General features: G+C 35.5%; 1 protein-coding gene across 5 annotated transcripts in view; it reads left to right on the top strand.

The window, feature by feature from the left end:
* TFEC (transcription factor EC) overlaps positions 1–27,676 on the top strand; it is a 211,717-nt gene that overhangs the window by 27,139 nt on the left and 156,902 nt on the right. For 4 of the 5 annotated variants that reach the window (XM_023228223.1, XM_023228220.1, XM_023228218.1 and 1 more), the window contains 2 exons: positions 19,303–19,349; positions 20,297–20,543. In XM_023228223.1, coding sequence (XP_023083991.1) covers positions 20,346–20,543 — 198 coding nt within the window. In that variant the 5' untranslated portion in view covers positions 19,303–19,349; positions 20,297–20,345. Of the gene's footprint in view, positions 1–10,922; positions 11,233–19,302; positions 19,350–20,296; positions 20,544–27,676 lie in introns of all 5 variants that reach the window. The other variant, XM_023228219.1, reaches the window with a different exon arrangement.

Genomic DNA, 27,676 nt, shown 5'->3' with positions numbered 1-27,676 from the left:
AGCTGACTTACAGACTAGTCCTAATTAGTGTGTTCCTATTACCGCAGAAGGAAGTCTATAGTGACTGGTTTTGTGCCCTGTTCAGAGGTACATGGTTTCTCTCGTGTCTAAAATATTTATTAATTATTTCCATGAGCATATGGATGGCATTGATGACATATCAGCCCAGTTTACAGATGATGTGAAAACACAGTTACATCTGTTTTCCAACTAAACTGTATATATAATAATTGTTTATAAATCAACTAATTTTAAAAATTTGCTGCACATAAATGAGATCTTGGGTCTTAAATGTACCAAATATAATTAGTATTAATACATATTAATGTACATTCTAGTAAAGTAAAAGGAAAGTTCATCCAAATAATGTCACATAAATTTGTGTGTATACTATTTTATAGGAAATTTTAACTAGAAAGATTCTGCAAAGCGAATGAAGAAGAAGGAAGTCTTTGAGAAATACAGTGCAAGTTCAGTGCAGTGGCTCATGCATATAATCCCAGTACTTTGGGAGGCCAAAGTGGGCCAATCGCTTGAGCCCAGGAGTTCAAACCAGCCTAAGCAATATGGTGAAACACTGTCTCTACAAAAAATGAAAAATTTGTCTGGCATGGTGGTTTATACATGTAGTCCCAGCTACATGGGAGACTGAGGTGGGAGGATTGGTTGAGCTCAGGTTGAGGCTGCAGTGAGCCAGGACTATGCTACTGCACTCCAGTCTGGGCAACAAGGGGAAACTCTGTCCCTACCACTCTACCCCAAAAAAGAAATATTGTGCAGAATAAAGACGACAGGACTGAAGATACATAAGTAAGCTCTAAATGAGCTAACTGGAATGATTATCTGGAAATTTATATGTTTTTAAACTTGAGATTCTGACCACTTGTCTATTATCAGTCTCTTTATAGGACTTTCACCAAGCTTTAACTGTGTAGTGTTACTTTTTCTTGTAGGTTACTGTATTACCATTTTCATCTTCTTCTCTCTGCATTTGATAACATTTCTGCCATTCACTTACATGTTTGCTTACATATTTGTCATGCTGCCATAAAGAGCATGTCTAGGATAACAATGAGAAGGACGGATTAGGCCTCAGCTCTCATGGAATTCATAGTCTAGCTAGTGAGTGCATAAGAAAACAAACTTCTAGCACCCTGTGATAAGTGCAATGTTAGTGAGAATATAGGAAACTTACAAAAGAAAACAACACACCCCATAATTGGTTAATCAGAGGAGATTTCTAGTGGATAGGGCTTCAAATCTGGGAAAGCAGACGAAAAAATTTTTTCAAGTAAGTGTGTGTGTGTGTGTCTGTCTCTGTGTGTGTGTGTGTGTTCTTGCATGTTTGGTGGCAGGAATGTAGTGATATAGACAGGAGCGCTGAAAAAAAAAAAATGACTGAATGATAACCATCATAGTATGAGGGGAAGGAGAGCACTGAAAGTTTATGGTGATAGGAAGTCTATGGTGATAGGAAGTCACCACTGAAGGGGGAAAATGTACATCAGAAAAAGGCATCTGGAAGAATGATGATACCCTTCTTTTCCACAATTTGGCTAAGAACCAGCCTCAGAAATTATAAAACGTAAGAATATTGGGTTTTTAGTAGGGATGAGGTTTCACTATGTTGGCCAGGTTGGTTTTGAACACCTGTAGTCCCAGCTACTCGGGAGACTGAGGCAGGAGAATCGCTTGAACCTGGGAGAGGGAGGTTGCAGTGAGCTGAGATCTCACCACTGCACTCCAGCCTGAGCAACAGAGTGAGACTCAGTGTCAAAAAAAACAAAAACAAAAACAAAAACAAAAACCCAAAAAACCAACAAACAAAAAACCCAGTAAGAATATTGGGAATACAAAGGTAGCAAGAAAAACATGCAAGGAGGGTTGTTTTCTAGATTTTGCTCCTTTACTATTTTCTTGGTGAGCCTTGGAGATTATTATATTATCTTTAATACACAGTGACATTTAATGCTCTCTGTGTGCCATATTTAGAAAGGTGACATCTTAAAATTTTATTCCCCTTTTATACTCCTTTGATCCACTACTGAGTGATATACCTGAGTCAATTAAGGGAGTAAACAAAAAAGAAGAAGGGTGAGATTGAAAAAATAGAAACCGTTTCAACAAAAAGAGAACCAATGATATCTAAAGAACCACTGTACCCTGGGTATACACAACAACCTGTCCAGGTATTGGGACAAGAGAATAAAGGACTCCTGAAAAAAAGAACCCTTTGAGAAAATAAAGTAAATAAATAAATATTGCCAAATGGGATTCCTTCCAAATCGCCAATGGTAGTAGATTTCTGGTTTAATGGTCTTTACCTTAATTTCAACCTTTCTGATTGGTTTTCACTTAGATGAAGCTCCTGAAAACAGTACATGTCCAGACTTTGTTTTTTTATCCGATGTAATAATTCACATCGTTTAGTTGATGAGAATAATTTGTTTACTTTTATTGAAAGCACTGATAATATTTGCACTTACTTCCACTGTCTTCTCTGTTTCTATTCTTTCAGTGTTTAACAAATGTGTTTACCTCTAGACTTTCTAACAAGTCCCTATTTGTTCTATTTTTTTCTTTACCTTCAAGTACTACAAGATTACTCATTGAATTACTCATTGAATCCTTCCTCTCATTTTGCTATTACCACCCAGAAACACACATCTCAAACTATCAGTAGTAAAAGGTGGCCTCAATCAGTAACACTGAGGCAAAGTGAAATAGCTAAAACAGTTTCACACAGTTTCTGTAAGTACTGCAGATCAATAACAAGTAATTCATGCACAGGTACAGATCAAATCATCATACTTTGAGAAGTACTAGTCTAGAGTTTTAGTTTAACTTTGATTTATGAAAATGAAAATTAATTTTCTTATATAAAAATAGTTAAATTGGTATATTGACATAGTTTATCATTTTTGTGCTTATAATTTTTTCTTATAAACCACACCTTCCCTCAGCATCAATTGTATTCTTGTTGAATAATTTTTTTAGCTATTGTATGTGTATAAGTTGATTTACTTTACCCTCACCATAGAGTGTCAGCTTAGCTAGGTATAAAATTTTAAATTGATAATTATTTTCTCATTACTACTCCATTGTCTTCTAGCCTCTATTTTTGCCAATGAAAAGTCTTCAATTATTCTATTTCTCATTCCTTTTAAGCTCATCATTATTTTCTCATTACTAACTTTAAATATTTTTGTTTCATATATTATGTTTTGCTGGGAGTGGTTTAACCTGGTTTAACTTCCTGGGTGTGTGGAATGTGATTTCAAATTAGTGTGCCCAAGCTTCAGCTTTATTGACTGTTTTGCATTTTATATGAGAGTATGTTAGTTTGTGCAGTCGAAAAGTTAAGTACTTTGAGTTACTGCTTTTTTAGTAGCTGATCTTTTCTCTTGTGATTTTTGGCTGCCTTTAGTAGTATATTTAGAAAAGCCATATAAATTCAAAGACTGTACATATATTTAGATGGATTAAAAAAAGAGTAGTTTGACAAAAATATTGAGAGGTAAATGAACCAGGAATAACATAAAAGTGGGGTGTCGATGTGACTGGGCTGGAAAAGGCAACATAGATAAGCCATAACATAATATGAATTTGTAACATGGAGGATGAGCCATTATTTAGAGATATAAGTGAAACAGGCTCAAATTTATGTTTTCTTTCACATAAGTTGCCTTTGTATTCCCAATATTCTTACTTTCATTTTATTTTATTTTTTGACACTGAGTCTCACTCTGTTGCCCAGGCTGGAGTGCAGTAGTGGTAATAGCAAAATGAGACGATGGATTCAATGAGTAATTCAATGAGTAATCTTGTAGTACTTGAAGATAAAGAAAAAACTAGAACGAATAGGGATTTGTTAGAAAGTCTAGAGGTAAATACATTTGCTAAACACTAAAATAATAGAAACAGAGAAAAGACAGTGGAAGTAAGTGCAAATATATCAGTGCTTTCACTAGAAGTAAACAAATTATTCTCATCAACTAAACGACATGAATTATTACATGGGATAAAAAACCAAAGTCCAGACATGTACTGTTTTCAGGAGCTTCATCTAAGTGAAAACCAGTCAAAAAAGTTGAAAGTAAGGTAAAGACCAATAAACCAGAAATCTACTACTGTTGGAGATTTGGAAGGAATCCCATTTGGCAATATTTATTTACTTTATTTTCTCAAAGGGTTCTTTCTTTCAGGAGTCCTTCATTCTCTTGTCCCAATACCTGGACAGGTTGTTGTGTATACCCTGGGTACAGTGGTTCTTTAGATATCATTGGTTCTCTTTTTGTTGAAATGGTTTCTATTTTTTCAATCTCACCCTTCTTTTTTGTTTACTCCCTCAGTTGACTCAGGTATATCACTCAGCAGTGGATCAAAGGAGTATAAAAAGGGAATAAAATTTTAAGATGTCACCTTTTTGAATATGTCTTTTTTTCTGTCCATGCTCCTACCTAATTATTAATTTAATAATTATATACTAAAAGTCATTTTCCCTCAGATTTTGAAGGTGTATAGATATTGTGTTCTTTTTTCATTAAAATTTCCTGATAGTGTTCCTTTTTTCATCTCTTGGGCTGGGTGCTTGATGGGCTTTTCCATCTGGAAACTAATGAGCTTCAGTTCTAAAAACAATGTCTTTATTCTTTGTTCATCCCTTGCCCCTCTTATTTTTCTTCTGGGGACTCCTAGCAGTTTACTTAATGTTATACTTCCATGATTGAACATCTATCTTATTTTTTCCCTTCTTTTATTTCCATCAACTTCTTTTATTTCTGCATTTTAAGATAGTCCGTTACATTTTATTTAGTGAGTAAAAAATTGATTTGTCCATTTTTAGTGCATCTGAATTTTTATTTCATAAAAATTATTGTTTTATTTTGAAGTTATTAATTTCAGGCTTTGTTTTTTTCTTTTATCCCCTGAATACATTTTCTCATATTCTTCTGAGATTTTTTCCCTATGCCTTTCTTATTGGGAGATTTTTATACTGCTTGGCTTAAATTCTCCAAAGTATAAATCCCTATCATATTTAAAGAGGACCATATGCAGGATGGGGATGTGGGAAGCTAGCTGATCCTAGTCACATTTTCTCATGATCTGTTTTCATTACTGGGTCTCTGTGGTATCAGGTTGGCTCTCCTTGCTGAACTGTACAAGCTTTGAGATTTCAGTTTGCTCAGTTCTTTTACCCTGACTCTTGATGGTTTGCAAATCACAAGTTAGCTTTCATCTCAATTGTTTAATATTGTTAACTGCCAGCTGAATATTTTCTTCTGAAAGCCACTTCAAGCTGCAAATATGTCTTACTGAAGTTGTCCAATCCCTGGAGACATCAACCTTACCCTCTTTTGGTCTTCGTTTCTCTAAATGGCATTAGTTTTGAGTTCATCCTTGATAGCTCTTTATATATAATCAAATCAACCAAGTCTCAGTCAATTGTTTTTCTCTGTAGGATCTCTTGGAATTGTCCCTTCCATTCTATCTTGGTCACTACCATACATTCCGCCAACGTTACCTCTTTCCGAAACTAATGTATTCTCCATGCTTCCCTGTTCAAGTCCAATTCATGCATCATTACCTAATTGGTTCAAAGTACAACCATGATGGCCTTACTTAGCTGTTCAAAAATTTCTATGATTCCTAGTTTGATAGATTAAAGCCAAATTTCTTAATTTGGAATTTAATATCTTCCATACTCTAGTTCTAAGTCAGTTTTCCAACATCATTTCGTATTGTTTCATGTCACATTTTCTATACATCATAGTGAAAGGAATGAACTAAGTTCTCATACCCATCCTTGTTTTATCAACTGTGCCTTTGCATGTGGTAAATCTGCCTCCAATGCTTTCTCTAATGCCCTGCGACCCTGCATATTTAAACCACACCTGCATTTAAAAATAAATCACATATTATACTTCTTTAATCAAGTAGTCTCATCTCTATTGAGGTACCTGCTGTCCATTTCTTATTATACTCACTGTTGCTGAGGGCCAGTTGAGTAATGAATTCACTTTGTACTGACAAAACATCTAGTATAACATCTTTCTATTTGTGGGCCTTCAATATTTGTTGAAGTATGAAAATGCAGGCTATCTGCACAATATGTGGTAGAGTTACTTAAAAATTAATTATGAAATTATTTATTATCTATTGAATACATGTGGGTCTTCTCACCCTAGCAAGATACTTGAGAATATAATGCATGCCATTTACATTCTTTGTTTACCTCTACCATAGCTTGCACAGTGCCTTGCATACATAGTGGTCTTTTGTGGTAAAATAGCAATATATACAGCATGTAAGTAATTGTCCTTCTATGATGCCTTTGAAAATGTCAGTTTGAAAAATTGGGGGAAAATTTACATAGCAGAAGCATTTTCTTTCCTCTCCTCAAGATAGAGTCAGTTGCTACCCCTTAAAATAGTCTAATTATTTTACTGGAGACCTAGTTATAAAACTACTTGCGGTTGCACTAGAAATAGAATTCTGGTGACACTTAATGAGATTTTTCAAGTTCACATTACTTATTCTGCAGACTTCTTCATTTGAGTAGATTATTTAATATTTTATTTGTTTTATTATTCACATTTTGGGGGTAAAATATTTCCATTCACATTCAAAGTTGGTTGAATTATATGCCAAAGTTTGAGTGCATAGAGCTTTCTCCCAGTCTTGCTATTTCCAGTGTGCAGCTGCCTAAGGTATCTGTAATTCACATCCCTGGAGCAGGTTTTATGCTGCTGCCCAAGAAGTAAAACTTTGTCCTACCTTAGAATGCAAGCTAACATTTCATTACCTGTTTAATAACAATTTATTTTTTTTCCCGGTTTTTCCCTCTCTTTGTCTGAGTGAGTTCTGTCACTGTCTGCACCCAAAGTAACTATATTCCATTAAAAACTTTCGTGGTTATATTGTATTGTATATTTTGGAATATGTTTAAATGTATCCTGGCATTCTGGGAGATACTTTTCTATTCGATTTGTCGCTGGCACTTTACATAATAAAGGTGGATAAAATTGATCTTTTTCCACTCATGGAATATAGTTCCAGCTATCTTCCCACTCTGTACTCTCCTTCTTCTTTCCTTGTCACCTACCCATAGATGACTAAAGGTCCTTTAATTGCAGGAATTCTTATCTATCCATTTCTATATCAGTCATTTATTCATTGAGCTCTCGTGTTATGTTTAATATCATGCTAGGATTTGTGGGAGATATGGACACATTTAAACCATGGAACTTCCTTTGCAGACATAATACTCATAAAATAATTAGACAATAATTAAATCATATACTTGGCATTAATAACCATGAATGTAAGAACTTAGAGAAGAAAAAAGTGAACATGACAGGAGTAGTAGGGAAAAAGTTATGAAAAGGTGGAATTTGAGTTGGATAAGAGTACTCAGAGGTAGATAAAAACTGCGGTTATGTTTGAGATTTGAGGGTGGTGAAGATCAATAAAGAAAAGTACCCAGTGGACAGTCACTATGTTTGCCAAGGTGGAGTGTGGGGGATATGCAGGTTAGACCAGACTTGATGTAAGTGACAACAGGATCCATGTAAGCATTAATTTTTTTTTTTTGTAGGGAAGTGGCATGACAAAAATGATGTTTAAACTCACTATTTCAGGCAAGACTCAGAGGGGCTTATGGTGTATCATAAAAGATGAGGAACTCAAAGGATGACAAAGTAGCTAATTGCAAAGATTAAAATAAAGGTAACTGCAAATAGAATGCTTTCAAGACAAACTGGAATCATAAACTAAGAGAAACTGACTCAGAATGAAAGAAAAAGGAGAGGTTGGATCCAAGGGACAAAAGGAAAGGCTTCAATGTTACCTTACCTTCTTGCAACAAACCCCCAATATTTTTGAATTCCAATGCATCTTGTTCAAGTGCAGTTATCATGCTGGGGCCACTAGGTGGTGATCTTTGTTAGTTGGTAACTTGTAGTTTTTTTAAAAAAATGTGAGTTCAGCAATTGCTTGTTTTTGTTTCACACAATCCTTGATATATAACATTCATACTATGGATATATGTTCATTAATGTTTTCCTTTCTCTATTTTTTCTTTTTCATTTGTACTCTCAAGTAAGATGGGGGAATTGGTTAAAAAATGTAAATCTCCATTCTCACGCTTGTTTGGCTCCTTGGTATTTCCCAGTCCCGGGCACTGCTCTAAGGGAGAATGAAGTAGGAAAGGGCATCTATTACATAGCTTACACTTATTGGTGTCATCCACTAGAGGTTTCCACATTGACACCAGTGTTGGCCACAATGAGGAAAGTGGGGGAAAGGGGCATAGGCAGCTGGGTTAAAGGATCATTCACTTGCCATCACCTTGTTCCAGTCGTCCTCAACCTTCATTGCTTCTACTTGCCCTAGAGCCTCATCTTCTGCTTCTCATTATGCTGGAGTTCATATGCTAAGCTGATAGTTAGTTCCTCCAAATTAAAGAAAGCCTGCTACCTGGCAGATAAAAAGGAATACAACTTGCTAAAAGGCCTGGTACATAGCAGGCACTGCTGATGCTTGTTGAATGAGCAATTCAGTGATGAATGAATGAGCAAGCATCACTAATGCAGTGGAGGGAAGAGATGTCTTGGTTCCAGAATGCTGAATGCATGTTTCCATAGAAATCTTTTTTTTTTTTTTTTTTTTTTGAGACGGAGTCTCGCTCTGTTGCCCAGGCTGGAGTGCAGTGGCCGGATCTCAGGGGAGGCCGAGATGGGCAGATCACGAGGTCAGGAGATCGAGACCATCCTGGCTAACACGGTGAAACCCCGTCTCTACTAAAAAATACAAAAAACTAGCCGGGCGAGGTGGCGGGCGCCTGTAGTCCCAGCTACTCAGGAGGCTGAGGCAGGAGAATGGCATAAATCCATAGAAATCTTTTAAAACGTGTAGTGTTCTGTTTAGTGTTGTGGGAGCAGGTGTGTATGGCTTACCTGATTCCTTAGACCCCACTTATGTAGAAACCTAACCACCATGGCTAACATTGCTCCATAGGAAAATGCTTTCTGAGTTCCAAACATTCAACTTATTAATGAACTTTTGTTAACCTGTGACTTTATAACAAGTTCTTATTAAATGAAATAATAGCACAGTTCATAAAAGTCACTTTTGAAGTGCTTAATTACAGTAACATGTAATTAACAGTAAAGGCTTAAAGTGCAAACAGGGGTCTTATCTATCCAAACACTTTTTTAATGCCAAGTTTCCTGATGATCTTTAATAAACTCTTGCAATTGTAACAACAATTACAATTTCAGTGGCTTCAGTAAGTCTGAAGACTCCTCCTTCATTTATTTCCAACATTTCCCTGTAGAGAAGAACGTCTGGGCACCTAGCTGCAGCTATACATTTGTTACCTGTTCGAAAAATTAGGTTGTCAATTCACTCTTTAGTAGAGGAAAGGAAGGTTATTTCCTTTCCTCCCAATAGCTACATTTTAATGAATTTTTTATTTTACTGATTTATTCTTGACTGCTTTTTCCTTTCCATTTGACCTTTTGGACCAATCAGGGCTTGTAGCCAAGGATCAAAGGAATTTGAGTCCTGGCTTAGGCAAATCCCAGACTCATTTCTTTTACCTTATTTCCCTGTCTTATCTCTATCTGAAAAAGATAATCATCACATAATATTAATCATTTGAAACCCTGACCTCTGAAATAGTGAGTCTGTAAAACAAAATTTCTGGATAGCAAGTCAATATATTTTAATACCACTATGTCTTAAAATAGTAATTTGCTTTTATATATTTATTTTTAGTTGAAGTGAAATTCACATAATCTAAAATTCACCATCTTAACCATTTTAAAGTGTACAATTTAAGGACTTCCAGTACATTCACAATGATGTCAACCATCATCACTATCTAATTGCAGAATATTTTCATCACCCCAGAGAGAAACTCTGTGTCCATTAGCAGGTACTCTCCATTTCTCCCTCCTTCCAGCTTCTGACAACCACTAATTGGCTTTTTGTTTCTATGAATTTGCCTATTCTGGACATTTCATGTATGTGGCTTTTGCAATATGTGGCAACATGCAGCTTTTTGTATCTGGCTTCTTTTACTTAATGTAATATATTCAAGGTTCATTTATGTTGTGACATTAATGATATTTTATTCCTTTTTATGGATGAATAATATTCCACTGAGGGTATATACCTCATTTTGCAGATTTCTTCATTCATTGATAAACATTTGGGGTTGTTTTTACTGTTTTGGCTCTAATGAATGATCCTGCTGTGAACATTTGTATGTATGATTAGTTTGAACATTCTCTTGGGCATATACCTAGAAAATCAATTGCTGAGTCACATGGCAATTCTCTGTTTAACTTTTTGAGCAACCTACTTTTATTTTTACATATAATAATACTGGTTATCCTTCGGAAAGTTATTAGCTAGTGTTTTTTATAGAACCAGTAAATATTACAGGCACATGATGCATCGGGCTGGAACACAATTTATTAGCTCCCATCGCTTTAATCAATAGTCGAGGCCCCAGAGACAGAGTTATTTAGATAGTGAAGATATAAAATGGCATTTCTTCAATCAAAATTACTGAACTATGCCTCTCCCTATTCTGTGATTTCATTCAACAAATGTTCACTGGGCCCCAGCAGTACATTAAGCACTATTTAGGAACTGTGAATACAGGCAAAAGACAAATTCTATGCTAATGAAACTACATTTAAGAAAGAAAATAAACGACTTTAGATATGCATAAGCACTATGGAGAAAATGATGCAGGGAATTGGCATGCAGTCTCATCACAGACTGTAAGGACAGTGCTTCTCAAATTTTAGTGTGCATGAGAATCATCTGGGGATGTTGTTAAAATGCAGATTCAAATTCAGTAAATCTTGGGTGGAGCATGAAATTCTGTCTTTCCAACAAATTCCCAGGTGATGCCATGCTGCTATGAATGGGCAGAGAAAGCCTGACTGAACTAGTGACTTTTCAGTGAAGACGTGAATGTGGAATGTGCATCAGGAGCCATCCAAGTCAAAATCTAGGAAAAGAAAATTCCATGGAGAGAAAGGAGGTTTTGCAAAGGTTCCATGGAGGGAGAAGTCTTGGTTATCCAAGAAAAAGTGATATGGAATAGCAACACATCTTCTTCTCTGAAACACGGGGCTTCTACAAACACAGAACAAGCTAGAAAGCATTCGACTCTCTGTTATAGCAGTCACAGCATATTCTCCACCAACAAATGTAAGAATTCATTCCTAGACCCAGGTGCACCTTTGCATCAGCTTCCTTTATCTTACTGAATATATTTTTGCAAAAAAATCCTCTTCTCTCATAACATTCATTGCAGCTCAAATTTCTTTTTAACCTTTAGATTCTTTTTTTCTTTTTTGTATCTTGTCTGTTTTACTTAACATTGTAAGCATTTCCAATGTAATTAACTATTCTGAACCATGACTTTATATGGATGTATCAAGCTATATTTAGAGATTCCTGGATTTATATAGTTTCCACTGTTTAAATTCCTTTTGGGAGACCTATTTCAAACAAGACTATGATAAATGTTATTGTATATAAGCCTAATGCCACATCTCTGATTAATTCTTTAGATTTAAAAAATATAATAATTGGATTTTGATAAATAAAATTTAACTACCCTCTAGAAAAATTGTCCCAATTTTTACATTCATACTATCGGTGAACAGTTCTCATTTCCATTCCATTTCTCCCCACATTAACCGGCTAGTGTAATCATTTTCTGTAACTTTTTAATGACATGCAATTTACATACAATAAAATTCACTCTTTTAAAGTGTATTTAACATATATTCAAAGTGTTGTACGTATGGTTTGGTTAATTCATTGAATTTATTGTGTTTAAGCTCTCATTTCATTTTTCTTGTTGTTTCTCATAGATTTTCTATGTAGTTATTTCTGTCATTTACAATTAATAATCGTGTATTTTAAAATTAATTTTAATTCATATTTATCTTTCCGGACCTATTGCATTGGCTGGATCCATGTTTTTCCCAATTATTGCTAATACTATTTTTCTGTATAATGTAGAGTTTAGGGGTATTTGTTTTCAAGTCAAACGTATCTGGGTTAAATATACCACTTCTTAAATGTGTAGCATGGAGCAAATTACTTAGGATTGTTGAGTTTCAGCTCCTCTATTTGGTAAAAATGGGAAGCATTAATAAATAGATTTATTAAAGGATATAAAAATTAAATGCTTAGCAAAGTGCTCAATGTATGGTAGATATTGATTCATTTTTCATTGACTTTCTAAAGATAATGCTGCTCAGGAAATAAAACCAGGTAAAGATGATCCACAATAAAATGCTTGTGTTAATATTAAATTATGTTCATATAAATACTGTTGTCATTGAAAGTTTTTTGTAGAAATCCTTGAGCTAGACTTTTCGACACAGATAGCTATTTTATTATGCTGCCTTCCCATAACCAGGATCCCATTTATGCCAGTCCAGAAATATAGCTATTTGTGTCATTATAAACTTCCAGAGAATCTGTATTCTCCCTTGGATAACTCACAGATGTGCCTCCCAGCACTTATAGCCATAAATTCTTAATCTCTAAATTAAATACCTCCGACTGTATCTTTGCACTTTTTTCTTTAGTATTGTAATCTTTCATAATATGCAACTATTGAATTTGTTTTTGTTAGAGAAAAAGTGTTAGACGCTACTAATCATGTCTAAATTCTTTAGATATACCTCATTTATTACATTCAAAATAGTGAGAGTGCCCTGAACAATTGTATATAAGTGCAGGACTTATATAGGGGGCAAAAGAGGTACCACAAAGCCTTAAAATTAATTTCCCCATTAGGAAAAGATGCCAGCAGGTAGTCAATTGATCAAAAGAAATGGTTTTTAGCTTTTTACGATGTAGGCACAATGAGCTCATTATTTTTTATACATAACTGAATACAAACGTTTTATTGAAGAGCTTAATAAAAAACTTTGAGAAAAAATTTGATAATTTTAGAATTTGCAAACATTTTGCAGGTCTGAACGTATTTGAAATGGAGGAAATAAATAATTCAACAGAAAGTTTTAGTGTTTTCTAAACGTTGAAAAATGTTTTTCTTTGTTAGACTGACCATCAGTAGTGATAAGGAATGATGATTCAGAGACAGGGTGAGTAAAATGTCTATTCTTGTCCCAAGTCAAGGCAGTCACTGAAAAAATTGCTTCAGGCCATAACTTTGGCATGCCATGGGTTAAATAAAGGTCAACTCCAAGGGAAAAATAAAAAATCAGTTGATCTTTTGGTGTTAAAGGGGCAAAATAGTTATCATTTTAGATGCTTTTAGTGGTCTTATAAATTCAAGGATTTTGGATTTCTTTTTCCCTCAACTGAGAATTTTCAGACCAGTGGTGTCCACAATGTACACGAGTGCCTTGGGGCATTTTGAAAGGAAAGAGAAGGAAATTTACTGTATTTTAAAGCAGGATTCTTGCCTATACAGACTCTTGCATGATATTTAATAACTCAGTGATGTGGCTAGCCCACAGGGCTGAGAATGCTTTTTACATTTAACTTAATCAGTAGCTATTTGGAACATAGGTATCTAGAGAACTAGGTTCTAATCCTTGGCACACTGTTTATTTCTGTAAAAGATATCAAAATACAGATTTGTAATTACTTTTCAATATTTCTTCTAATGTATTTGTCTTTGTTAGGGAAAGTGTTAAAGACTGTGGAAGTGGTTTATCAGTCAATAACAGTTCAAGAACTCCACATCCCTGTTAGTTTTAATGTTGGCTCCATCACATTCTTTAGATAGGATAAGAGGGGTTCCTGCTTGGCATGGCCATTGAAAGAATTGCCTATGATGATACCATGACATGGTAAGAGCTCATTAAAGTCAACTTGTATTTGGGTTATTAGTATTCCTATTCTGTATCTTCTGCTAAGAAAGTATTGTAAGCAGCAAAAATCACATAGAGGTCTATCGTATTGGCTGGTTAATTCTGACACATACTAACAGCTGTGTAATACATGCCATCAACTGCTGTGTGGTAAAATGTTGTATGGATGGTATCGACACTGGGGACATTTTGGTCATTAATTGGAGACTTTCTTGGATTATGTGTGTAATTCAGGTAATTCCCCGGCAAAGCAATCTTATTTAGTCAAGCAGATTAAATGAGAAGTAGGTAGGTAACCCCTTAATAACTCCCAGGACAAATCAGACTCAATAGGTTTCCACCATAATTAATTTATTTGTGGGTCCAACAGAGTGGTTTATTTTTGTTGGATTCTTTCAAGGATGGCAAATGCTCACATTAAATGAGAGGAATCCTCTTTTTCTCTTTATTTCTTGGTTAAAAGATGTTATTGCATTTGTTTGCATAGACTGAAAGAAAAAAGCAACGATTGTGAAATAAAATTCTTTCCTTTAGAGAAAAGTCTCTTTTCTCAGAAATATAAAAATGAGTGAGTTTCCCACTAAGAACTGATTCTTTGCTATAGAAAAAGTCTTCCTGTGACTAGTGATAAGTGACTGTGAAAATAAAGCTTATTAAAGATGATACCAGACAAACTAGTGAACCTGACTGAAAGAATCAGTAGACCCTTCAATGAGAATCAGCCTGAAATTCTGTACATTTTGGGGACATATGCTCTTATTTGCTCATTCATAGAATAGTAGATTCTATTATTTTTAGAGTTGTAAGGGGCCTTACAGACACTGTGCGCTGAAGATGGTCAGTAAATGTTTGCTGAATAAATGCATGAATGTATTTTAATATTCCTCTCATTGTTGAAAACCTTTCTATATTTTATATACTACAGAGAGTCATTTAGCTTGTGCTTGAACATTTCAACTTACTGAAAGCTTACAAAACTCTGGGGCAGCCTTTTTCATTCATGTAACACTCTAATTATTGGATATTTCCTTTTTTTTTTTTTTTGAGCCAGATTTTATCATCATGTAATTTCCACCCTTAGGTTTTAGTTTGGTTTTATGGGGTAACATTAAAATAAATCTATTTCTCCTTCACATGAAAGTTCATCACATATTTCAAGACAGCTATCATGTCCCCCATATAATTCTTTTCTTCTCCAAGCTAAACTACCATTTTTAAGATGATAATGTTTCTAGTTCCCTAACCATTTTTATTCTTCTTTTCCATTTCTTTGGTCAATGTCTCTAACATAGTTATTTTACTATCTACCATGTAATGAGTAAATTTTGACCCAGGAACTGTGATAAACACTTTATATACACTATTTGATTTAAACCCTCACACCAACCATGTAAAATATGTTCTTTCTAGTGGAAATACTGTGTCAAGGTCACCTAGTTAAGAGGCATGATTTGGATTCATACCAGCTCTAAATAACCACAAAGCCATATACAAATAACTTATCCTTTCTGTACTTCAGCTTTCTCTTCAGAAAAATGGGAAATTATAATTATCCCTATGCCCTAGGACTGTATAGAGTAATAATGAACTAATATTTGTTAAGCACTTATAAAAGCATCTGGCATGTAAAAAACACTCTAAGTGTCTGTGAAGCAAGAAGCTGGTTTATGCTTTCACTCTATACTATATTCTCTCCCTATAATGTTTCTTTTTTAAGTGGATGTGGTATGCTGAATAATGAACCCCCAGATATGTCCATGTCCTAATCCCTGGAACTCGTGGATGTTACTATATATGGCAAAAGAAACTTGCATATGTGATTAAGTTAAGGATGTTGAGGTGGGGAGATTTTTTATGGGGTTATCTTTGGTGAACCCAAGCAATCACACAGTCCTTATAAGAGGGATGCAGACATCAGAGTAAAAGAGAAGGATATGTTACCATGGAACCAGAGGTTGGAGTGCCACACTTCAAAGATGGAGGAAGGGGCCACAAGCCAGGGAATATAGGCAGCTTCTAGAATCTGAAAAAAGCAAGAAAATGGATTATCCCCTAAATCCTCCTAAAAAAAGTCACTCTATCCTGCTGACATCTTGACTTTAGTTTAGGGAAACTACTTTCAGACTTCTCTACTACAGAACTATAAGAACAAAAAATGTGTGTTGTTTGAAGCCACAAAATTTTTGGTAAATTTGTTTAAAAGCAGCCACAGGAAGAGAGTGTAGTTTGTATCCAAAACTGTCTGAAACCTTGCATTAGAAATAACTGAGGTCTGAAGAGCCCAAATTACTTCTGTGATGAATATTATAGGCTGCATGTTCCTAGTCAATATATAGAAAAATACATCTTACATCCGGAAGGTTCCACATCACATGTGATACTCTTTAACAGCTTTTAAAAAGGGAGGTTTAATTAACAAAGGACCACACTACTGACATTAGATCCGCCTTACTTTTCTTGGCTATCCCTGATGTTCGTGACAGTCAGTGTGTGGGGAAATTTTTCTCTTCTGATATCTTTGTCTTTATTCTCTGTCAAATGTCCTCCCTCCTCATTACAGGGGGTGTGGGGGGTCTCCTTTGGTTCTCTGAGAGTGAGATGTTTCAATGTCCCTTCCTAGCTGATGTCTTTCTTTGAGCCCTTCACATTTCTGTCATCCTTCTTTGCATTCTTCAGTTTCAACTGAGGGAGCCTCTCATAATTTTTACTGCTGTTGCATTTCCTGGATGCTGCTTTTGTGAAGCGTCAGTCGTTTCTAGGTGGCAGAAGAAAGGTCTTTCACCAAGAGATCTGCTTCCTCAGATTCGCATGCCGTGGGGACCTACATCTCTTCATCTTCTGGAAGTGTGGGATGGGAGTGTGCAGAAACTCTCTATCTCCCTTGGAACTTCACCCCCACAGCATCCAGAACATCTCTCACATTTACAGAGGAGAATTGCTGCTTTTAGAAAAACAACCTCCCTTATGCTTGCCCTTTGCAAATTGTCACGGGCTTATGTACATCTACTGATTTATCCTAAATTCTCACATTTGTTGTTTATTTTGTTTTATTTTTGTTTTAGAGGTCTCACAAAACACTGTTTGGATGCATTCACTGAAACTTTGATCAATTGAAATCTCCAAATCTATTTCCTATGAATTAATGATGAGCCTGGATAGTTTCTACCTTACAGCCATTTAAATTTTGAGCCCAAATTAAATACTGTGTGTTTTTCGCTGAAGTGGGTCTGGTCCATCATTCTAGCTTATCATACTATTCATAATGACAGTAATTTATTGAGTATCTACTTTGTGTCAAGCACTGTTTGATGTTTAAAGTATTAAATTACTACTAATAATGGTTAATAAATTATATTGTTAGGATAATAAATTTATTAAGATAACAAGAATTTTATTTTTAAGTGGGTTACTTTTATTTTTCCCAACTTACTTTTTTCTCCCTTATTTGGATAGCATCCATTCTATGTACTTCTCTAAGTCCTGTAAATATGTTGGACAACTAATGATGAACGAAAGGTTCTGTGTCCATCATTAACATTATTACTTCAGGTGACTTTCCAAAACTTGTGTCTGTTTGTCTATAAAAGGCCTTAAAAGATAGAAATCTGAGACCTGAGAGTTATTTTCAGTATATCTATAAGTGAATATTTTGGGAAAGATTAAGTTTATGTTGAATTATTAATCAGCTGTCTTTGGGAATGGCAATTTTAGCAAATTTGAACCTAACTAATAATTGAGCTCACATAGATTTATTTTATCAGTGAATGCATTATAAGAATCTTAGTAAAAAGCTTTGCTGAAATTAATATTTACTTATGCTGTATTCTAATCCTCCCGACAATCACCTGGGGAAGATACATCACTAACTCCTTTTTATAGGATGGTGTACTCATTTCCTAGGGCTGTCATAAAAAAATGACCACAAACTGGATGGCTGAAGACAACAGAAATTTATTCTTTCACAGTTCTGGAGAACAGAATTCTCACATCAAGCTGTCAGCAGGAGTGGTTCCTTCTTGAGGGCTTAGAGGGAGAATTCCAAGCTTGCCTCCTAGCACAATTCTAATTTGCTTTCTTCATCACATTGAGTTCTTTCTCTGTCCATGTTCTCTGTGTCTCTTCCCCTCTTTCTGTAACATCAGTTATATTGAATTAAGGGCCCACCCTACTCTAATATAACTTCTTCTTAATGTGTACCTTAATTACATTTGCAAAGACCCTTATTTCCAAATAAGATCATATTTACAGGTACTAGGAGTTAGGACTTATTGTAGCAGTGGGCCGGGGGCGGGGCGGGGGGGACGTAGTTTAACTATGGGAAAAGGAAAAATCACTAAAGTAAGAGGAAGCACACATTCAGAATATGAACTATGGACTTTTGTCTTCATGCAATACTCTCTTGACTCCAGCTCCCTATCTCCTAGTGAATTCCACTTTATTTTTCATGAATTCATAGACAAGCTGTTTAATAATCAATATGCTTTAGAATTTCATGAGGCCTAAAAATCAAGCTACTAGCTCTTGGTTTTAAAAATCTATCTTTTCCTATTTTTAATAAGTTTTTCTTATCATTAACTTTGGTTCCTCAAACACTTTTCTTGTTTCCAAGCTCACATAATTAGTCTGGGCCTAGACATTTTAATTTATTTAGATTGTTTTGCTGATCCCTTATTACCTACATTCTTCTATTGGGCTTCAATTTCATTTTAATGGTTGTTTTATATATTCTAGTTTAAAACATAATTTAGAACTGTGTGGTTCTTTTTTTCCAAACATATATCCATTGCTCCTGGGCTACAGTTTGTCATAGAAAACATTAGTCTCTTTCTAGAAACATCTTCCCTTTCCAGTTCCTCTACTGTTTTCCAGTAGGAGGTTGACAATTCAATATTGGGCACCAATCGTCATGTGTACAGCTATAATTAATCAGTTAGCCAAACAACCAATTAATAATTTTGGAGTTTGTATTGTGTGCCAGAGACTGTACTAGTTCTAATGATATAAGAAATAATGTATAATAAATTTTACCCTGAGGAGCTTATATTCTAGTTGAGGGGAGGGAATAGTAAACAGGAAATTAGCATGTGCTAATTGCTATGAAAATATTTTAACAGAGGTGTTGCCTGTATACAAGTGGAACATCTTACCCTACTTTGAAATAATTGTTAGTACCATACTTTTGTAATCAGTTATTTGCTCTCAAGTAGTGTTCCCTTATTATTCCATATATTGTCTATCTGCCTTTTGGAGACACACGCTCCTATTGTATGTCCTGTTGTGTATAAGATGCAACTTATCACATTGAACATCTGACATATGTTTTTGCCTTATAATAATGTACAATGTATGAATCAAATAAGAACAGTATTATTAAAGTTAAAAAATAGTAACTTCTCTCCTTTTTTTTTCTTTTCAGAGTCCTATCAATGATTTAGTTCCCTAGAGAAAATCAGAAAATAAAAGGTTGGTATGATATCTTATAAATGCTAAAACCAGAGGTTATCTAACAGAGTTATTTAAAAATATAACTTACCACATTAATTCTAAATTCCTTGGGTGTTGGGTCTGTTTATTCCAGTTACTTCACATTACTGTTATTACGTAATGTCTTACGTAATGGGAGTTTTTAGGGCCCAGAAGAAAACGATGTTTTCCCAGATACTCTGAATGAGAATTTGGATGACCATTAGCAAGACATTTAGGTCACCTTGCAGCTTTCTTGTTTTACTTTCGGTCCCTTTTAAGAGGTTACTTCCAGGGCAGCACTGTTGTTCAGTCTGCCATAGCTCAAGCCAGAAATTGAGTGTGGGAAATGCGGTATCTATTGTGGTCTGTTTTTCTGTGTGACAGTTGTTCCTATTTTGTTTTTTGTTTCTCATTTAATGAGGATACAACTTTCATCTGGGTAGATGTACGGGTCACTTGTTAGTGCACTTAAATACACTAAGGCACTCCACCAGCTGGAAATTGTGAGTTGTAGTTGAATTATTTTTGCACAGCGAATGGTTTTCCTTTTGACATATTTTAATATACTTGCACACTGAGAGCAAGAGTGGGTGAACAGAAAACAGACTGTTTTATTAACCCAGCAGTCACCTTTGAGGTTTGTACATGTCCACTTTTTTTCTTGCCTTTGTACATAATCCCAAGAGACTGGTACCTGGCTTTGCTCAGAATAACAAAGTCAGGCACAAATCTCCAAACACAATTGTTAGCTGAATGCCAACTGTTTCTTCTCATCTTTTTTTTTTTTAAACTTGAACATTAAGAATTACCTCTTTATGGGTGAACCATAACCATTAAAGAATAAGTTTGTTTTCTATTTCAAATACTTCCCTTATCATTTACTAAATTTATTTTATAATATGTAGTCGCAGGTGACAAAATATTATTTTGTATGTGTTTTGCAGTGCTCCTTTTTGCCAAATCCACTAATAGTGAGAAGAAAAGAAGAGAAATATGTTACAAGCTTTAACTGGACTTCAATTTCAGCTGAAAGAACAATTAGGAGAAAAGGAGAGAAGACTTCAAATCAGCCAGGAAGTCAGTGCCCAGAGAACAGAGTTCCACATGCAGTTTTCATACAAACCAATGTTGCATAGACTTGTCCCAGCAAGACCACAAATTTATTCAAGTCAATTACCATTCTTTACCAAGGTATGTATCTGTATACATATATAGCCATAATTTCTAAGTAAGCATAGTAACTACCTCTGAAAATCTGTACATTTTAATTGTACTTGAAAAACTGAAGGAAAAAAAGAATAAAAATCCAGGGCTTCCTCCCAATTCTCAGTAAATAGCTACAATTTACAGTAACTGACCCATTTAACAGCATGGAAATATTAATGCAACAAAGCACCCAAAGTACATAGTTTTCCCTTTCCTGTTATTATCATTATCATCTACATCATTGTCATGATACTACTACTACTTGATATTTTGGAGCACTTTATACTTTACAAGAAAGTTTTATATCATCTCATTTGGCTATTTGAATCAATCATTGTAGTATGCCATAATGAAGATTATTAATAGAGATAAAAATTTTAAAAACACTCCAAGACTTTTAAGGCACAGAGAAGTGGTGTAGTGTGTAGGAAGGACTGTTTTTTAAAGTTAGAATTCTGAGTCTGCATTGCTGGCTGTCTGATAGTGGGCCTTATAAAGCATTGCTTTGTTGACTTATTCAATGTGAAAGATAATAGTTATGCCAAAAGCTCGTTATGAAGTTTGACTGAAGATTACGTTTTGTAGAGGATCTATCACAGTGTGTATAGGGAGAAAATGCATTGAGATGGAATTTTTGTACTGGGTTAGGAAGTTAGTGTAGGTAACTTTGAAAGCAAACGCTATGAGGATATAATCCTATATCAAGGATTATTCAAGGTAGCACATCTAGTAAGTGGCAGGAGCAAGATTGGAACCCATGTCTCACACTCTCAGTGTACATCTGAAATTGAGTCTAATTTTAACACTATATTTTGAGCACCTGCTTTTGACCAAGTTATTGAGCTACATTTTAAAGGTACAGATATGAAAAAAGAGGCCTTGCTATGAGGGTTTTAGTGCAGAATGGGAAATAAATAAGTTCAATGAAGGAAAAGCTTTGCACCATTGGTGTGGTGTATAGTATCATACATGGTTTTGGTGATGTCAAGGAAGGCTTTGTTATTGTGGAGACATTTGAATTGAGCCTACAAGTATTGCCACCTCCATTTTCAGGAAGCAGCTATGTCAATAATACTTGCTTTATTTTTCATATTACAATTTTTCTTAAAAATAAGACTATTTCATTGACCTTGAGTAAACTTTCAATAACAATGCTTATTTATTGTAAGTTGAACTTTCAAATACCGTTCTTCTTAAAATAATAAGTATGTTCTGTTTATAATTATTTCTAACTTCATTACATTTTTCTTTTCAGTGCTTGCAGTTTTTTTTTTTTTTGGTCCTCAAAAATATTTAAGCCAGTAGGGTTTTAATGAATAGTTGTAGAAGATTCTGAGTTCTATAATCCTTGTTTTCTTTGGGTCTTCCTCATCATTATCCTCACAACCTCATGATCAAAACAATACATTTTTAGCACTTCATAAGCAAGTGCTATGGAACAGGCATCAAGCAAATCACTTTACATATAGTATTCTAATTCTTCAATAATCTAGTTCAGTAGCTGGAAGCCCCATTTGCAGATTTTGAACTGAGGTTCAGCCATTTTAAGAAATAATCTCAAAATTTGCATGACTAGCACCAGCATTACTGTTTTCTGACTATGACCTAGCGGTTCTTATTTGTCTGCTTTGTTGGGTTCCGCTACTTTCTCACTAGCTTTATTATTGAAAACGCGGATGATTCTCAGTAAGAGTAACCCAGTATGAAGTAGATGAAGCCACAGAGTGAATTTGTTGGCTGCTATTTCCAGGAAAGAGAGCTAATATCAGGGGTGACTAGAGCCAGAACTTGAAATATCACAAGGAACAGCTCTTTGTCTCATCTGTGCTTCTCTCTGCATATTGTCTTTGTTCTCAGACCAGCTCCTCCTTGCAGCAAACAGTATAGGCTTCAGTCCCTCCAGGCTCACATTCTCACAGCTTGCCATCAAGAAAAATGAGTAATATTATTCAGCTCCAGTGTGAATGAACTATTCTAGGGAACATTTGCTGGGTCACATGCCTAGCCCTTGGCCTGGTCATTATGACGAAGATGGTAAGTGCTCATTTTTTTAAAAAGTCAGGTGTTTGCTTTGATGGCTGTAGGGAGAGAGGCAAGGGATTGTCTGTTATTAGAATTGGGAGGCAAAAGGGGTTGTACAGACATGGCCTCCAAGTAATTGCATGAGCCAGGCAGTTATCTCAATTTGTGACTATTAACACAGGTCATTATGATGCCTGCTCTTATTGTCTTAGTTAAATCTTCACCATTTAACACCCTAGGTGATTAGATCTCTTCAATCTCATCTGCAGGACGGAGAGCTTTGAACTCATATTGTCCATTAAGGTAATTCTGTCAATTTTGTTTTGAACAGTTAAAGTTGGTTTGACCCAAATATAGTCTCTAAATCTTAAACATTTAAAAAATCTAAGGTAGGAAATCCTGTTTCTGATGGGGAACAGGATCAGCCTATACAATAAAAAGAAAAGTTAACACGTGATGAACAGACTTCAGACTCTGCAAAGTGATATGTAGACAGGCACCCTGGGTGCATTTGGTCAACCTTGCCTTTGATTAGCATGTGCCAACATTTCAGAGTTTGTTCAAAACTGTGAGATGTGATAAGAATTACATTTCTGGCCTCAAAAAGCCGAGATTTTTTTTTTTTTTTTTTGTCTTCAGTGACTTTATGAAGGTATTGCCCACTTGGAAACTGTCTGAAGTTGGCCAGGCATGGTGGCTCATGCCTGCAATCCCAGCACTTTGGGAGGCCGAGACAAGTGGACATAAGGACTTGAGGTCGGACATTGGAGACCAGTCTGGCCAAAAACCCCATCTCTACTAAAAATATTATAAAAATTAGCTGGGTGTAGTAGCATGTGCCTGTAGCCCCAATTACTTGGGAGGCTGAGGCAGGATAATCGCTTGAACCTGGGAGGTGGAGGCTGCAACGAACCAAGATTTTGCCACTGCACTCCAGCCTGGGTGACAGGAAAACTCTGTTTCAAAAAAGCAAAAAAAAAAAAAAAAAAAAAAACCAAAAAAGCTATGTGAAGTCATCAGTCAGCTCACACTTTGACTAAGTATTGAGGTACATTGCTGGAAAGATTCTAAGCCTTAGAGACTTACACTGTGATACGTGTCTTTTAAATGCTGTGAGACTTCTTATTGACACCTTGTAATGTGTTTCAACAAATGTTTATTAAATTATTTTAAAGAGTGAAATTAGACTGTTTGTGGAGTATTTAAAATAAGAGGTATTCTTTAATCAATAAGACACTGTTTCCAAGCAACATCGTATGTCAGCTCTATGTTGAATGTGAATAGAGATACTCTATGTGAGAAGCTCTACCTTCTTGGAATGCTTACTTTAATTTTGTTGATAGGGGTAGAGAGGTGGAAAATTATGAGAAAAATGTAGCTTTTTTCTTTTCTACAACATCTTGAATTCCGCACCACTCTATCAACATGTACATCTTACTTGGGGATGGAAGGTGGAAAGAGATGGGAAAAAGGAGCTTGCTAATTGGGGAGAGGATATTAGAATGAAAATGTAACTTCCCAGTTAAATGTCTCCAAGCCTTTTGTGTAAAGTGGTTACTTTAAGGTTAAATCTGTCTCTTTTTGGCAAACACTCAGACTTTCACGGATGTGAAGCAAAGCTTTCATGTGCTTATGTCCTCTCACCTGGATGGCTACCTCCAAGATGCTTCTTTCTCTGCCTGCCACTGGCCTTCCTGCCGGCTTGCATTGCTGAGTCTGTGGCTAACAGGATTCATAGCAGGTTTTCCTGGCAGCATCAACACCAGCGGTCAATGCCAACAGATCTGGTGTCTCAAACACAGAGCCCAGGCTAGACTCTTTTGGTTGCTGCCTCTCATCCACTGGGAGCATGCAGGGATGTTTAGGTCACCATTTTTGACATACTAAAGTGCTTTAACACTAAGGTGCTTCTCCTGTGTATTTTTCTTTTCTCTGTTGGACTGCATTGAATTTGAAGAGGCCCCTAGGTAGAGGCAGTTGCATACTTGAATGTGTAGCTCAGAGAAAGGCTATAAACTGGAGAAAAATATTTGTAGGTTATTAACATTTACATTTATTGAAACAGTGATAGTGGATACATTGGAGTTTCTGTCCTTTTGCAAACTTTCCATCGCATATGTGCTAGTGGTTTTGTGCCAGAATAGGGGATCAGGACCCTCATATCTGCCTCCCAGTCTCTGTTTGTCCTCTTTCTATAATTTTTTTTGGAGAAAACATACGATATCTTGGTCTGCTGGAAACTTCTTACATCTTCCTTTTTCCAGCATTGGCATTCATCCTTCCTTTTCTCTGGGGCCATAGGGCTGGAGGGCTGCAGGGAATGGAGTTGGGATTCAAAATATAAAAAATACCAAGAGATGTATATAGAGGATATTAATCCTGACACAGAGGTAAAACTTATGGAACACGAGGAGGAAAAAATATTCAATCACAACCTCAGTAGCTAAGTCTTCGATGTTTAGATCTCATTTTCTAGTTGTGCTTTGGGTGTTTTAAATTTGTTAAATAACCTGTAGGATTTGATCATCTCCTCAAGATATAAATCTCATTTACATTTATGCTGAACACCCTTTTGAAGTCACATATTTCAAAGACCTCTTAAAACCTTAGGTTTTTTTTTTTTTTTTTTTTTTTGTGAAACTCAGGCTTAAAAAATTATGTCAAGTGGCCTGTACGTTATACTTTACATACTTTAAGTCCCTCTGCCTATAGAGTTGATAAAAGGGATAGAAATTAGAGAAACTGCAAAGCTGAAAAAGTAAAAACAACTGTGCATTGTCTGTAAAAATATTTTTCAAATAAGAATGAAGACATTTTCCCCCAGAGTTTCCTTTTGTTATAAATGTGAGGAATGCATGGTTCAGACTTGAGCAAAAGTATCTCGCATTCTCTGATAATGAGTACTGGAGGAACTGAAATAGTAGTCATGCTTATGCTAAGTTTATAAGCATTTTGATCAACACCATAATCAAGAAGCTTAAAGAAGTCATATAATGCCCATTGTGTTGTCTGAATAACATATATTACACAGCTGAGACTCAGCATCTAATACCCTGTGAAACAGCTTGATAGCCCAAGAGCTTACTAATGGAGGAAAATGGCTCACTGAAGCCGAGGGAAATTAGAGTGGGAGTCACCTGTTCTCTTAGAGTCCTCAAGTAGAAGGCAGTATGGCACTGTGGTTCTTATTAATCAATACCTACATCTCTGAGTCTGTCTTGATTTTAGGTAATAAAGCAGAGAGAATCAGACAACCTTTGGGGAATAAATTGCAGGATCTGCAGAAGTTAGAATATTAATGTTCTCCCTTTTCTTCACTATTATTGACCTGTAATTTTAGTGTAATTTCCTTTTACTTATCTTGAAACATAGAAAATTGGCCACCTTTAACTTCATAATCTTCCTCTGTAAATGTAAAGACTGTTGTCCATTTTCAAATTTTTCTTGTATGTCTCCTCTTCTGAAGGCTTTTAGGAGTTTGTCATAACTAGTAGCGACCTCTTTAAATTTCCCATAGTTATTTGAAAATGCATGATGACATTGGTCAAAAATATTTCTTTAGATTTTTAAAATAATATATACTCAACAAATAACTTTGTTTTGCTAATTTTTAGTGGCAAACTGCTCTCCTCATTTTCAATTATCTTTTAAATATGCATGTCCGGAGACACAGATGCTAATTATTTCTAGTAGCTGCCACTGAATGAATAATGGTGTCTCTACGTGTTAACTGACCCTGTGGCTAAAATTTCAGATGTAGATAATTGACAAAAACAGAAATAATATACATTTCTATTCAACATTACATTTTAATATAGATATTTAACTATAGAAACTAAGAGATTCAGTTCAAAATATAAGGAAATATCATGTCTTGGTTATTCGTTAATTATTATTTTTGCTCACTAGATTCAACAGCTACCCATCATTCCTGCTGTCCTTTCAGCTTTCTAGAGTTTAAGTTCAAGTCATTGTCTTTCTACAACTTTTTTGAGACTTGTCCATTCTGACTACTCTGAATCCTGTGTAAGCAGCAGCTTTGGCAGAATCACTTTTCATCTTCTAGTGCTCTTATCAGAGAGAAGACAAACTTTCCCCTTTCTGGTGTCTTGGTTGGCTCTGAGTGATCACAGCTTCCCTGCTTTTGTCTTTATGGAGACCTATTCCCATTTCTGGCTCTGCTTCCCCAGGGCTCCAGATGTTCCCTCAGGCTTTCCTTTGCTTGTCTTACTTCCGGCCTCTCCCTGAAAATGTTCTGCCAGTTCCAGGCAATCATTATTACCATTGCTGTCTTATTTTCTACACAACCTTTAAAAGTCTCTGAAAACACCGCACTATTATCGTAGGGTTTTTGTTGTTGTTTTTGTTTCTTGGTTAATTGTTTGACTCATTCACTGAAAATGTAACTGCATGAGAGAAGGGACCCTGCCTGTCTTATTGATAGATGCAGCTCCGGAAACTAGAGCACAGTAGGTGCTTACCAAATATTTGGTTTTCCTTAAAACTGTTTTTGGATTTCTTTGTTTTTGACTTTTCATACTATCACAGGTAAATTTATCCACTAACACTGCTTTGATACATGTAAATGTAAATAACCTACAAATAGTTGTCTCATTTATAGCCCTCCTCTGAGCTACACATCCAAGTATCCATCTTCTTCTACCTAGATGCCACTTCAAATTCAGTAATTAGACCCAAACTAAATTAATAAGCTAGTTTCTCCATATGCCGCCACAAGCACAAAGGAAATGAAAAACTTGCTTATTCTTATGTGCTGTGTACTTCATAACTGGAATACTTATTCATACACTTAGTCAAGCCTTAAAATTGGGGTCATCCTTTCATTCTCTCTCCTTCATCCCTGTTATTGCCAAATCCTGTTGAATCTGCCTTGTGAAGAGTTCTCAAATCTATCCTCCTTCCTTTATTGTGGCTGCTACCACCCTAATCAAGGTCATCATTATTTGTCATCATTATTTCTGTATTCTTACAATATTCCACATTGGTGTCCTTGGGTCCAGTCTTGTTCCTATTCAGTCTTTCTCTACCACATATCCTCAGAGATTAGTCACCATCTAAATGTGACTATGATACCC

The sequence above is a fragment of the Piliocolobus tephrosceles genome, chromosome 8 (assembly GCF_002776525.5).
Source record: "Piliocolobus tephrosceles isolate RC106 chromosome 8, ASM277652v3, whole genome shotgun sequence".
In the NCBI taxonomy this organism is placed as follows: domain Eukaryota; kingdom Metazoa; phylum Chordata; class Mammalia; order Primates; family Cercopithecidae; genus Piliocolobus; species Piliocolobus tephrosceles.
The sequence above is the reverse complement of the archived record's forward strand: the minus strand, read 5'-3'. Positions and strand labels throughout refer to the sequence as shown.